The 14,202-nt window shown below is 46.7% G+C and overlaps 1 protein-coding gene across 1 annotated transcript; it reads left to right on the top strand.

Annotated features, from left to right (window-relative positions):
• The first annotated feature begins 11,739 nt into the window (after nucleotides 1-11,739).
• Nucleotides 11,740-13,179, top strand: LOC123403997 (glycine cleavage system H protein, mitochondrial). The gene is made up of 4 exons (XM_045097896.1): nucleotides 11,740-12,050; nucleotides 12,527-12,615; nucleotides 12,687-12,857; nucleotides 12,966-13,179. Exons 1-4 carry the CDS (start codon nucleotides 11,942-11,944, stop codon nucleotides 13,089-13,091), a joined length of 495 nt encoding a protein of 164 aa, XP_044953831.1. The 5' UTR covers nucleotides 11,740-11,941; the 3' UTR covers nucleotides 13,092-13,179.
• The last annotated feature ends 1,023 nt before the right edge of the window (nucleotides 13,180-14,202 follow it).

The following is a 14,202-nucleotide window of genomic DNA, read 5'->3' as shown; positions in this document are numbered from 1 at the left end:
TACAAGGATATCAAATCATGCATATAAGAAATCAGCAAAGACTCAAATATATATCATAGATAATCTGATCACAAATCCACAATTCATCGGATCTCGACAAACACACCGCCAAAGAAGATTACATCGGATAGATCTCCATGAAGATCATGGAGAACTTTGTATTGAAGATCCAAGAGAGAGAAGAAGCCATCTAGCTACTAACTACGGACTCGTAGGTCTGAAGTGAACTACTCACGAGTCATTGGAGGGGCGATGATGATGATGAAGAAGCCCTCCAACTCCAAAGTCCCCTCCGGCAGGGCACCGGGAAGGGTCTCCAGATGAGATCTCGCGGAAACGGAAGCTTGCGGCGGCGGAAAAGTATTTTCGAGGCTCCCCTGATTTTTTGCGGAATATTTGGGAATTTATAGGCCAAAGACCTAGGTCAGGGCGCGGCCAGGGAGGCCACAAGCCTGCCCATCGCCGCCTCCCCCTGGTGGCGGAGTGGGGGCTTGTGGGCTCCCTGGAGCCCACCTGGCTTGGCCCAAAAGCCCCCTGGTCTTCTTCCGTTCGGGAAAAAATCATTTCAGGGTTTTTCTTCCGTTTGGACTCCGTTCCAAAATCATATCTAAAAACAGTCAAAAACACGGAAAAAACAGGAACTGGCACTTGGCACTGAATTAATAAGTTAGTCCCAAAAAAGATATAAAAGGTACATAAAACAACCAAAGAAGACAAGATAACAGCGTGAAACCATCAAAAATTATAGATACGTTTGAGACGTATCACTGCTCGGCCTCGACTGTTGGGCTCTCTACTCTTCCCTTTCAAAAAGGAGTTGGGTTATCTAGCACTCGGAGAATTGGGCCAGCAATCCATTTTTTGGCCCAAAACAATGTGTGTTTCATTAAAAATATATATTTGGGCTTAAAAATCTCTCGGGAAATCAATTGTTTGGCTATTTTCACGTACTAGATACGCGTAACATGCTATCTCGTGCAACATGATTTTATTTTATGTTTTTACTGTTGTAGATTAAAATGTGTCAAATAATGAAACGTCATTTCTATTGAATAAGTTTATCAACATCACATTAATGCAAAAGATTACCTGCTGTAATCTCATGATTTTTGCATAAACTGCAGATGGTCGGAATCGTCAACAAGGAGTTTCCCGAGTTGGCTCAGATAGGGCTAAACTACCTCACATGGGCTTTGGACTGCGAGATCTTCCTCGAGGGCAAGAACCTTCTGAGGGCGATCAGTAAGGGGACCCTGTTGGCCCGAGTGACCCCAAGTTCGCACCCGAAAATGACTAAGCTCTGCATTTCCTCCATCATCACCTCTTCCCTACTCTGAAAGATGAGTATATGGCTGAGCGGAGTGCCTCTGGCCTTTGGACCGCACTTAAGCAGCGGTTTGAATGACTGAAGTACACTGTCAAGCTGCATGCAAAGGCGGAATGGATCCATTTGAGCTTCGCAGACTTTAAGACGGTTGGGGAGTACAATTCGGCACTACACCGGATTTGTACGACTCTTTAGTTGTGTGGCACTAAATTTACCGATAGCCAGAAGATTGAGAAAATCCTCTCCACTTTCCACTCTGATGCGGTCAGTCCTCATGGAACTACCGTCAGGGAAACTACACAAGGTATTCAGAGTTGATTGACATCCTCTAGGTGGTGGAGCCACAGGACGAGGTTCTGAAAAGAACTTTGTTGTACAACCACTTGGGAGGAATTCTCGTTAGGAGGTGAACACTCTCAAAGTATGCAAGCCTCTCCACAAGAAGAGGGGACACAAGGGCAAGAAAAAGGGACATCAACGCCTACTCCGACTAAGCAGCAAAATCTAGGCAAGGGGGATAGAGGCCTCAGGACTGCTTCTGGTGTGGATCATTGGAGCATTTCTCCCGCAAGTGTCGCGCACGAGAGGAGGTCATTGATGTGTACAAGGCTCAGAAGGCGTGTGAGATGCACCTCACCTTGGTTCAGGAGGAAGCACCACCGACGCCCTAAGCGACACCCGTGATGATCCCTACGCCTCCTCCTACACCCATAGTGGCGACCTCAGCTATGCAAATAGCAGCGGCTTTGGCGGTCTCTAACGACACCGACGTTGCCATGGAGGTTGAGCACATGGTTGCCCTATGGTGCCACCAGTAGATGTTGATGCTGCTACCAAGATGATGTCTATCGAGGATGGGATCACCAGTCTCAAGATTCAGGCTAAAGTCAATGGCTTCTTCGCTCACTCTACTTAGCTTACCTCGGTAGTTATCATGATTCCGTGATTTGATACAATGCATTCGAATAAATTCGATTTGGTTGTAAGCTCTATGAGAGCACAAACTTATTCTTTATTTTTTGCCGCTTGGATGACATTTATCTCTTTCATGTATTTCATTATTTATACATGATAGTATGTTATGTTCTAAAATGTATGCATTTATTATTAATGTAGCTTCTTCCTCATTATATTATTTAGATGTCATATTTTATAACGCGGGTGATGCCCGAATGGAGGAAACGTGCCTTGCTGATAGTGCCACCACTCATACCATTTTACGAGAAACTAAGTACTTTGAGTCTATTAGAAAATCTTCGGGAAGTATTATGACAATCGCTGGTTGTGGTTCGAACATAGTTGGCTTCGCACGAGCTACTATCATACTCTTATGGGAACAACTTTGATCATTCATGATGCGTTTTTGTACCTAGAGTCGATTGATACTCTTTTGAGCTTTAAAGACATCCGCGCTAATGGTTTCCATATTTAGACTGATTATAACAATGGCAAGGTGTGCCCCCGCATCACAAAGCAGGATGCAAATGGTAAACATGTTATCGAAGGGCTTCCTTAGTTCGACACAGGGCTATACTACACCAAGATAGTTGCACCACCCATGTACACTACCCTTAAGACAGTTTTTAGAAGTTGTGAACTTTTCTGCCTCTCGCATGATACGTTAGTCCACCCCGGACTTAGGACGATGAGAAATAATTAACAACTCACATGGTCATAATGTTAACGTGAAGAACTTCCCAAATCCCGATGATTCTGTATGCTCTGCATGCGCAACGAGAAGTTAATCATTAGGCCATCGCCTCTCAAGGCGAGGGATGAAATCTCCGCGTTCCTGGAACGCGTCCAAGGAGACATATGCGGTCCAATTCAGCCCCTCACACGGCCGTTTCAGTACTTCATGGTGCTCATTGATGCTTCATCTAAATGGTCCAATGTGTGCCTGCTGTCAACACGGAACCATGCCTTTGCAAAGTTGATCTCTCGGCTCATAGAAATGAGGAATAATTTCCCTGATCATCGTATAAAGTCTATTCGAATGGACAACTCCCGAGAATTTAACTCAAAGGTATTCGATGACTATTGCATGGCAATGAGAATCAAAGTTGAGCACTTAGTACCGCATGTTCATACACAAAATGGACTTGCCGAGCCATTGATTAAAAGAATTAAATTCATTTCCCAACCACTCCTTCAGGGTTGTAATTTACAAACTACATGTTGGGGCCACATAGTGTTACATGCGGCCAATCTCATCAACTTTAGACCGTCACCCTACAACATTTATTCTCGTGTTCAGCTTGTGCAAGGGTCCACACCGAAAATTTGCCACCTTAGTAGGTTCGGTTGCCAGGTATATGTAACAATACCACCACCCTAGTGATCATCAATGGGCCTGCTCTATAAGTCGGGGATATACGTTGGTTATGAGATTGTGTCCATAATCACGTATTTGGACCCCATGACAAGTGACTGTCACATGGCTCGTTTTGTTGATTGCATTTTTGACAAGGATTTTTTTCCTGACTTTAGGGGGGAGAGAATCAACCCCTTGATGCTAAAATTCGAGAAATCACAAGGCAAGCCACTAGAATCCATGCTCATGACCCACGCACTGCTGACACTGAGAGAGAAGTCCAAAAGATAATAGATTTGTGTTCATTAGCAAATCAAACGCCTCACCACTTTAGTAACTTAAAGACTATGAAAAAAAATCGCATGTGCATGCGCGCAATGCACCGAAAAGGGTTGAAATACCAAAGAAAAATGATGGTATTCCCGCTCCTGTCCAAAGGCCTAAAAGGATGAGAGATCTAGCTTCTCAAATCCCAAGTACTCGGGGACGCCCACGAAAAAGAATAAGAGAAATTTATTACAGCATGTCACCAGAGTGCCCCAAAGTGAAACGGGGAGCCAGTCGAGACCTCACACAAGTACAGAAAATTCAGTGCATGAAATTCCGGGCTTAAACTTTCCCATAGGGGAAACACCGAGCGGAGATGTGTGCGCACACATCGGCGCCGGAAATCTAAAGGACCTTGCTTCGAGAATGGGAAATTTGCTAGACCAAGTGTTTGCGCGAGATGCACTCCATGACGAAATGTCCATATATTATATTTATACGGGGGAGTCCCTGAACCGAGGAACGTTGATTGTCGATATTAACTTTGCTACAAAAATTGCCTCAATCATAGATCTTGACCCTGAGCCTAACACACTCGCTGCTTGCAAGAAAAGGTCACATTGGAAAGATTGGCAGGAGCCAATAACTGCCAAATTATTATCTCTCAACAAAAATAAGGTGTTCGGACTAGTTTGTCAAACTCCTCCCCAGGTACGTTCTGTTGGCCATAGGTGGATTTTTTTCAAAAGAGAGATGAAAATAATAAGCTAGTATAGTACAAAGCAAGGCTCGTTGCTCAAGGGTTCACTCAACTACGTGGTGTCGATTTTGAGGAGACATATTCTCCGATCATGGATGGAGTTACCTTTAGATACTTGATATTAATGTCACTAAACATGGGCTTGAAAATTAAATTAATGGATGTTGTCATTGCTTACTTGTATGGTAACTTGGATTCGAACATATACATGAAGATTCCTGAAGGTATCCCTGTTCCGAACCATGATAGAGCAAACAGGAGTCTACACAGTGTTCAACTTCAAAAGGCATTGTACGAACTCAAACAGTCTCATAGAATGTGGTATAATCGCCTAAGCGATTTCCTTCATTAGAAGGGCTACACGAGCAATAAAGATTGCCCATGTGTTTTTATACGGCAATCCCAAGATGGATTATGTACAATCTCGATGTACATGGACGACTTAAACATAATCGATACAACTGAGGATATTGAGGAAGCGAGTTCCAACCTGATGTCGGAATTCGAGATGAAGGATTTGGGTAAAACCAAGTTCTGTCTAGGTGTGCAACTTGAACATTCCCGTGATGGGATTCGAGTGCACCAATCGGCCTATGCCAAGAAGGTGTTGGAAAGATTTGGATTTGATAAGGCATATCCTTCTAATACCCCAATAGTCGGGAGATCTTTACAGCCAGACAAGGACCCGTTCAGGCCTAAGGAAGAGGGGGAGGAAACTCTGGGACCAGAGGTTCCTTACCTGAGTGTAGTTGGAGCACTCATGTACCTCACAAATTATACACGGCCAAACATTGTTTTCGCTCTCAGTTTGCTTGCTAGGTACAGATCTGAACCTACCAAGAGACATTGGAGAGGTGTCAAGGACGTCTTCCTTTACCTACAAGGGACCAAAGATCTTGGCCTATATTATAAAAGAAATCAAGACCTATCTCTTATAGCCTATGCCGATGTTGGTTTCCTGTCAGACCCGCAAGATTGCAAATCACAAACTACATATGTTTTCCTTTGTGGTGGAATTGCGTTATCCTGAAGATCGACCAAGCAAACTCTTGTGTCGACTTCCACGAACCACTCGGAAATCATGGCACTATTCGAAGCATCAAAAGAATGTGTATCGCTTTGGCGGCTGATCAGCCACATTCACCAGACGTGTGGGATGAACAACGTACAAACCCCTACCATTATCTATGAAAATAATGTTGCTTGTGTTGCATAAGTTCAGCTGGGTTATGTGAAGAGTGACTTCACCAAGCATATTATTCCCAAGTTATTCTATGCACACGAACTGCAACAATTGAATGAGATGAGAATTTTGCATACTAAGTCATGTGACAATCTTGCTGATATCTTCGCTAAATCATTACCTGCATCATCCTTCGAGAGGTGTGTACGTGGAATCAGGATGATGAGACTTAGAGAGATGCAAGGTCCAGGGGGAGAAACTTCACAAACTCGTCGTTAAAATCTCAATCCCGATGATTGAGTACTCAACCTGATGGTTGAGTGGATTGTACTCGTTTTCCCTTGAGTGAGTTTTCCTGATGTTTCTCACCTAAGGTTTCTTACGAGGCAATTCGTGCAATACAACAACGTATATTATGCGCTTTTTCTCCATATTTTTTCCATCGGATTTTTTGGAGTTTTGAGGCATGGATATACGGATAATTACCCAAGGGGGAGTGTTGGGAAACCGGCCCCAGCCACGATGGGAGACGTCGGGCTTCGTGCGAGGCACGCAGCTAGCCCCTCCCGTTTCCACACTTTATGTTAAGTGGGAACTTATCCCTTGACATCCTATCCATATATAAAGAGATGAGGAGCAATCATTGTAACACAGATCAATCATTAATATAAAAGATAGTCTCCTCCCTACTTCCTGTGTTCATCTACTTTTTGCGTGTTTGACTACTTCGTCTACGACGCCCGCTCTCGCTCAGCAACCTCGGACTAGACTCGCTCGCGAAGTTGCCGAATAGTTTGAACGAGTCCTTGAGTCAGTCCCTTCGTCCTTCCAGAACAGCTCGTTAAATTCCGAGTTTGATGTAGCTCATTACGTTTTAAAAAAAACTTGAGTCGAGGGCATGTTTTTCGAAATAGGGTTTCCCCCCCCCCCCCTTTATATTATAAAGCATCAAACATTGATCACAAGGTAACTGCTCGGACGAACAGTACATCAAGCCCAAACAGAATAAAGAAGAAGAAATAAATGCCAATAACGGCAGCTCGGCAAACACACATGAACTGCCACCGCTGCCCCCTTTGTATTTGTCTCACCACGTGCCATGGCATCGGGTCGTCGCGTACCTAAGCAGCACCTCCAAGAAGGAATGCGGCGCCAACGACGTTGCTGCCCGGACATGTCCTAGCGTTTTGCCCGGCACACGACGTGGAGCGGAGGATGGGTAGCACCGACGCCCTTCATGAAGGAATGGTGGCACCCTTAGGTGTCACCGCGTTGAAGTCGGATGAACCGACTCAGATTTCTCTTGCAGCCCATACACCGCCACCCGAACTGGAGCCATTGAACCATCTTGCCACCACCAAACACACGCCACCAAGGTCTTGGACCCATCCACGTCGCCTCGCTGCAAACACCACCATGAGGTCAAGAAAGCAAAGCCGAGGAGCATCCAGGGGTGAGTGCGGAAGCACGGGAGCGGCACGGGAGGGAGCCCCCTCCACCACCATCGATCCGGATGCCCATGCCTCCAACACCGACACAGATTGTCGTCCGACGCGAGCAACCGAGGCAAAGCACACCACCCGGGTCCGGCCGGGCCTAGATCGGGCCCACAAAGCGTCAGCCACCGTGCTGATACAAGCCGATAACCGAGCCGCCACCCACCACCAGTCGAACGCACCGCCACCACCTCCCGAGAGCCATGCCGACCCACGTCATGTCGTGTAGCACCCTAATTTTTTTCAAACCTTTTCTTTTTAAAATATTTTTGAAGATCACTTGCAATATGGAGGATTTTCAAATTCTCAAAGCAAGTTGGATTATGAAATCTCTGATTTCTTGTCTCAAACAACCCAAAACCATTTGCTTCTTACTAAAACCTTTCTGAGATTTATTTGCAATATTTTATTTCATCAAATAATTCTCTTTTTCTATTTTGGCAATTATGCCATCACTATGGGTTGTGAAGCAACCTATAGCTTGGATGAGCTTTAAGACCCAAAACTTTTGCAACATATTCTCAATACCATATGATTTAAAAATATTCAAAAATATTTCTTTGTCCAATGGATAATTATGGCCATAATAGTTATTTCTTTTCTGACCAGAATTATCCCTTTGTGAAGCAACCCCATGATCCCAGTTTTGAAAAATTCTCAATAAATTCCTGTAGTTACTAGGGATCATACATGGTTCCAGTATGTAAAAACATCCCATAGTCCAGTAAAATTTTGAGCAAAAACACTCTGCTAAGTTTTTGCTAAAACAGGACCTTCGTGAAGGAAGTGCCAGCTAGGAGTGCACAATGGAGCTACAAATTTTTGGGCATGTGTGCACTACCAAATGACACTTCCCCACCAAATGACACTGGTAGCAAAGCTTAGAATTGAGTGCTAGGAGCTCATTTGTGTTCTGGACCAGAAAGATGGTTTCCAAAGGAACTATATTCATTTGATCTTCAAACCTTGTCAATCTTTGCCAGTTTAGAGTCTTTTCTATGCTGATTCTGCTAGACCTCTGATCTTGCTCTAATCCCAACCCTGTTGAGCTCTAGAACCTCCCAAAGTATGCTGGCAGAACCTGTTGTTGATGTTCCTAGTCGCAGCAGAGCTTGTATGTTCACACAAGCAGTGGATGGTCACTGATGGAAGGCTGGTCGACGCAATAGACAAGGTTTCAAGGCTTGCGTGGCATCAGGGTGGCCGCAACCGTGGTCATCACGGTGTTGGCATGCCACAGAGCGCGCTCTGCGCAGCTCCAGTGACAGCCGAGCCACCCCGAGCTGTCAATCGCTGCCCCCCCTTGTCCTAAGCGCCGACGAGGTCCCTGGTAGCCGCGTGGCACCTCCCGAACCCTGTGGGTCGCCGGAGAAGGCCGCCGTCGCTCCGGCCCAAGCTTCGCCACGGGCAACTCAGTGGGCTTCGGCCACTGTGGTCGTCCGCAAGCCATTAATGGCTCCGGACCCGTCCCGTCGCTCCCCTGACCTCCTCCATCACCTCACCCCCACGCCGCGACAGCCAGCTCGCCGTCCTTGCTCAAGTGGCAAGCCCGAGCCTTGCCGCTTCGGGAGAGCTCGGCAGCGCACGTCGCTGGCCTATATAAGGCGCTGCCCGAACCCCCCTAGCTCCCACCCCTCTCCTCCACCTCTGGATTAACCCTAGAGACCCCCAGCAAGAGCCGGGAGCTCATCTCCCTCAGCTCCAGCGACAAGCTCCGCCGCCAAATCCCCTCTGTCGCCAGCCTCCTCCGCCCTTCCCCAGTCTAATCCAAGGCCATCAGTGTGTTCCCTTGGTCCCTCTGGTGCTCCTCGAGCCTTCGGTGAGTCGAATCCCTGCCGGAACCGTCGCCGTCGACGACCATTGTAGCCTCCACCCGCCGGAGAAGAAGGGGCGACGTCGTCCGTCCACCTCCGGAGGAGCTACGGGTACACGGAGGACCGTCATCGAGCGCCCGATCCATTCACGTCATCTCCGAGCCTCGCCGCCGTCTCTATCGCCAGTGAGCGTCGCCGGTGAGGCGCCCTCCTCTGTTCCCCCTCCTCTCTCTCTGTTTTAAAAGGGGCAGGCCCCACCTGCCAGTGTATGTGGCCTGCGGCCGAAGCGTTAAGTGGAGGCGCCCCTCCACTTTACGCCTTCGATGTGGCCCCTCCCAGGAATTTTATTTCTTTTATTAATTCCAGATTTAAACAGAAACTTTGACCATTTAAATCTTTTTATTTACAAGTCCAAATCACTTTATTCTTTTTGCATTGGGTTGGTATTGGAATTCTTTACAATCTGGTAAATTTTGGTATTTTTCCCACACTCATAGAATTTATGGTTAATAAAAAGGTATTTAATGCTTTTCCTTTTCTTTTGCTATTTCAAACACATTTTAAGAGGGAAACTTTGAAGACCAGGAGTGTTTGAACAACCCCACTGATCAAGGCAAGCCATCATATCCATGTGATGTAGTTTTGCATAGCATAGCTCACATATTCATGCATTATACTTGCTTAACTTACTAAGAAATAATGGTTTAATAAACAATCATATAGAGATATATGCTTATGATTATGAATCACTATGGTTACTATGGCATGGTGGATGATCATGAGTCCCTGACCGGGCATAATCGTACAACCACCTCTTGCCGGCATGGGAAGGCCCTGACTTGGGTTGTCCGCGTGATCTCTCACCAATATGCCCCGAAGAGGGAGGGTTATGCACGCGTGCCACCTTGGCCCGGTGGGCGGTGATAACCCTGTGAGCCCAGTTAAGTTGAGTTGGGCCCGTCCCCGGTTGGGATAGTTTTGTTTGGCCACGACGGTGGCAGGTGTCATGAGGACACATGTGTCATGAGGGCACAGGTGTCATGAGGACACAGGGCCACCCAGGGCAGGACTCCGGAAGGGAGTGGTTGCCGGGGATATGATGAGAGAGTCACGGGTCAGGCAAGTTGCGTTGGAGCAATGCTGGTCCACCCGAATGGGATCGCGAGGTCACTGCTCCAGAGTGTGGGTAAAGTGTGCAACCTTTGCAAAGTGTCAAAACTATTCGAATAGTCGTGTCCATGGTAATGGATAGCCCGACCAGACATCAGTAGATGGTCAACCGTGTGGATGTTAGTAATGATGGAAGAACCCTCCAATTGAGGGGAGATGCTGATAAGCATTCCGGTGGTTGTGAGACAACCCCGGACGTGAGTAAGTGGATGTTATAAAGCCAAGTGGTTTTATTCCTAATTTTTTGCCATGCTATTGTTTACCGCATTGTTTGGTTATTATGAGTTTGCGAGTACATTTCAAGTACTCACCTTGTGTATCATGCTAGATGCAGGAGAAGCCGAGGACGGAGGTCCTCATGATGCGTACTAGGAAGTGTCGACAGCAGTGTCCCTGTGTATGGAGTTGCCGCTATGTTCCGCTACGCCGTAGAAGTACTTAGTAGTTTTGAGGCCCCACTATGTATCATAAATAATGTTGATACTATGGAGCACCAAGGGTGCCTTTGGCCTCGCTATCCTTGTAAGATATGTATTTGTAACCTTATGCTATCAATAAAGTCTGTTCAATTCTGTGCCAAGTTGTTGAGTGTTTCCAGAAGACATGATCTCTGAGTTGGAAACACTGGTAATCCGATTCGTTGAATCGGGGTGCCACATGTCGCTGGCCCGTGAAGACCCATATGGGGCCCAAAGGGCCCAGATCTGGGCCTCGTGGGCACCGCCAGCCTGCGCCGTCGCATCACCCCGTCGCCAACGACGAGGACGTCGCCAGAGTCCGCCCCCACCCATGCAGGACCGCCGCCTCCTTAGTGCAGTGCCCAGAGCTGCTCTGTCCCGCATCGGAGGAGCCCCTGGAGGGGAAGGGCCAGGGGCCGCTGCCGCAAGCGTCGCCTGGGCCAGGCCCGCGGCGGGAGCCGACGACGATGCCAGGGAGGGGGTGAAGGGAGGGGGCTGGTGGAGGGAGCCGCCCGGCGGGGCGTGGCGATCGCGGTCGCGGACACGGTCGGTGCGGGGAGTTCTTTGCTTCTAAGTCGCTGAGGGCATCTTCTAGGCGGATCTTCAAATCTTCGGTATATGTTTGGACCGTAGTGTTCGGATCTCTTTTACCATCCAACAGAAATTTGTATATCTCCGTTTAGCAGTTCAAACGTACAGATTTCGATATAGTAAAAGCAAAGATGGAGAGATTTACAGAAGTACGGACAAACACTTCATCAATCACATGCATGTCCCTCTTTTCTCTCTTCTCTCTCTTCTTTTTGTGTTCCCATCTGCACTTCACCAATCACATACATACCTAGGACGATTTTGAGACCTCAAATTTGTTTAACATTAACCAATCGAATTTGGACCAAGCTAAGCGGGCCCTTAATGGCTCTGCTCTAAAGCAAGGATGAGGCTATGAGCACCCATCAGCCATAGAAATCCTATCCCTGCACACCCCTCTTATTTCGTCCCCCCTCTTCCTGAGCCAAACAATCCCCATTTCCCTATCCTCCCACGGCCTCTTTCCACTACTACCACCGAGCCAACATCCCCTACAAGGGGAGGGCAGAGAACACACATTCACTTTGTTGCTTCAGGTTGCAACAGCTAAATTAGGCTACAATGGCTCTGAGGCTGTGGGCGAGCTCAGCTGCCAATGCCCTCAAGATTTCAAGCAGCGGCGCCAGGGCCGCTGCCCCCGCCTACTCGATCTCCAGATACTTCTCCACTGGTACAGCTTTGCTATTCATGCTAACTGAAGTAGTCTCAAGTAGGATTCAGCAAGATGCTTCTCCTGTTTTCGTAGAGAGCATATGCAGTGTGCAATGTTCTTGTGTATTCTCTGCCGGCCAGCTCTTTGCACTCAACACATTGTGGTTTTTTTACCTGCATATTATGTCCTTCTGGTCTGGTCCTTTCCTGTTACCCAAAAAAGGAAAGGCGGAAAAAAAATCTTCACTTATAACAGAAGGAGGGATAGTTTTTCTAGAAATGGGAATAGTTGCTCTGCAAGCAAAATAGTTTCAGCTTTCAGCAGCACAGGATGTACGTGCAGAATAGAAGGAGGGATATATTTTCTAGTTCGAATGAATGGGTTTTCTCCGTTGCTGTCTGAGCATTTAAGTTTTTAAGTTTCTTGAATGGAAATGGACGAGGGAGCTCGTTGTTTCGAAAAAAAATTGAAATGGTTTTGATATGTGTTTGCAGTTATTGATGGCTTGAAGTACACTTCCTCCCACGAGTGGGTCAAGAACGACGGCTCCGTGGCCACGATTGGCATCAGTGACCACGCCCAGGTGAACAAACAGCACCCCCTGCATGCTTCTTCATATGCCAATCCCGTGTCAGTAATAATCGCCGGGTGCAGGGCCATCTCGGGGAGGTGGTGTTCGTGGAGCTGCCGGAGGCCGGCACGAAGGTGAGCCAGGGCGGAGCCTTCGGCAACGTGGAGAGTGTGAAGGCCACCAGCGACGTCAACTCGCCCATCTCCGGCGAGGTCGTCGAGGTCAACTCGAAGCTGTCCGAGGCCCCCGGCCTGGTATGCGCGCAAAACGCCTCGCCTCCGTCGGTTAGAAATCCTTTCACCTCCTCCATGTAGTGATCCTAATGAACTTCTTTGCTGTTGCGATTGCGCCGTGGTTGGCAGATCAACTCGAGCCCGTACGAGGAGGGGTGGATGATCAAGGTGAAGCCGAGCAGCCCCGCGGAGCTGGAGGGCCTGCTGGACTCGGCCAAGTACACCAAGCACTGCGAGGAGGAGGACGCCCACTAGGGTTTCTTGCTCGCTTATCATTCCTTTTGTTGCAACCATGTCGACTACTCTTATCTACAATAATTAAACCAGCTTTACCATGCGTTCAGTTCATCGGTTCCAGTTTTTCTTGTGTTTGTGTACATGGTGCGCGAGCCACGCACAGATCCACCGGCTTGTTATACCATTTCAGTAACCATGACAAAAGAGAAGCATGTGCAGGGAAATGCACTTTGGTTCTTGCAGGTTGTATATGCACTTCATATGAAAAAAAAATCAAAATAGTTTAAAATTATTTTTGGATTAAAGTTGACTTTGTTTTGCACTAGTATCAAAAATTTCAGGAAAAAAAACTCAACATTGACTCCTGGGCAAAAAAGACAAATTTATTTGCTATTATAGATCACTATTCACACTATTTTGATCGAAATTTTATCTTTTTTTTAAAGACGTCAATGTGTAATTCTTTTTTGTGGAATTTTTTCTATAAGTATAATGAAAGATCAAATTTATTTTCAAAAATATTTTCAGAATTTTTTAACTTTTTATTAAATTGTTATTTTTTTTGCATGTATGATATATATACACCCAGGAATCAAACGTTTCCCTCCAGCATGTGCAACAGATTGTGTGTGTTCTTTTCCAACACAGCGAGCACAACGCATCCTCCCACTCTTACGAACACACATCGCACACTCCATATTTATTAACACATCTGAAACACTAAGCCGACACAACAAATTATGTGTGTTTGTTGGCTTTGCTTTCTTATTTCACGTTAGAGTGCTCTCCTCCTCCCACCTATCCTTGGCACCATAAAATATCGTAGGTGGCAAAACTTAGTAATCTTTGGAAATGTCATAAATAAACGGTGAAACAAAAATCATTTTACCTGTGGAAAATTGTTTAGCTATCGTTCGGGAAGATATTGGGCCAAACAATTAACCGAGGTCTCATTAGGCAGATGCACGTCTCACAGAGACAGAGAAACTATTTTTCTCGAGGGTTGCAATTGCAATTGTGCCTCCCTCACCCCCTTCAACGTGACCGGTTCCAGTGAGATGTATAGAGGAGTCGGCGGCGTTTATGGAGAGCATGCTATTGGCAATCTGCACTAGTCTTATTTTGCTTT

Source organism: Hordeum vulgare, chromosome 6H, assembly GCF_904849725.1.
Source record: "Hordeum vulgare subsp. vulgare chromosome 6H, MorexV3_pseudomolecules_assembly, whole genome shotgun sequence".
NCBI lineage: Eukaryota > Viridiplantae > Streptophyta > Magnoliopsida > Poales > Poaceae > Hordeum > Hordeum vulgare.
The sequence above is the reverse complement of the archived record's forward strand: the minus strand, read 5'-3'. Positions and strand labels throughout refer to the sequence as shown.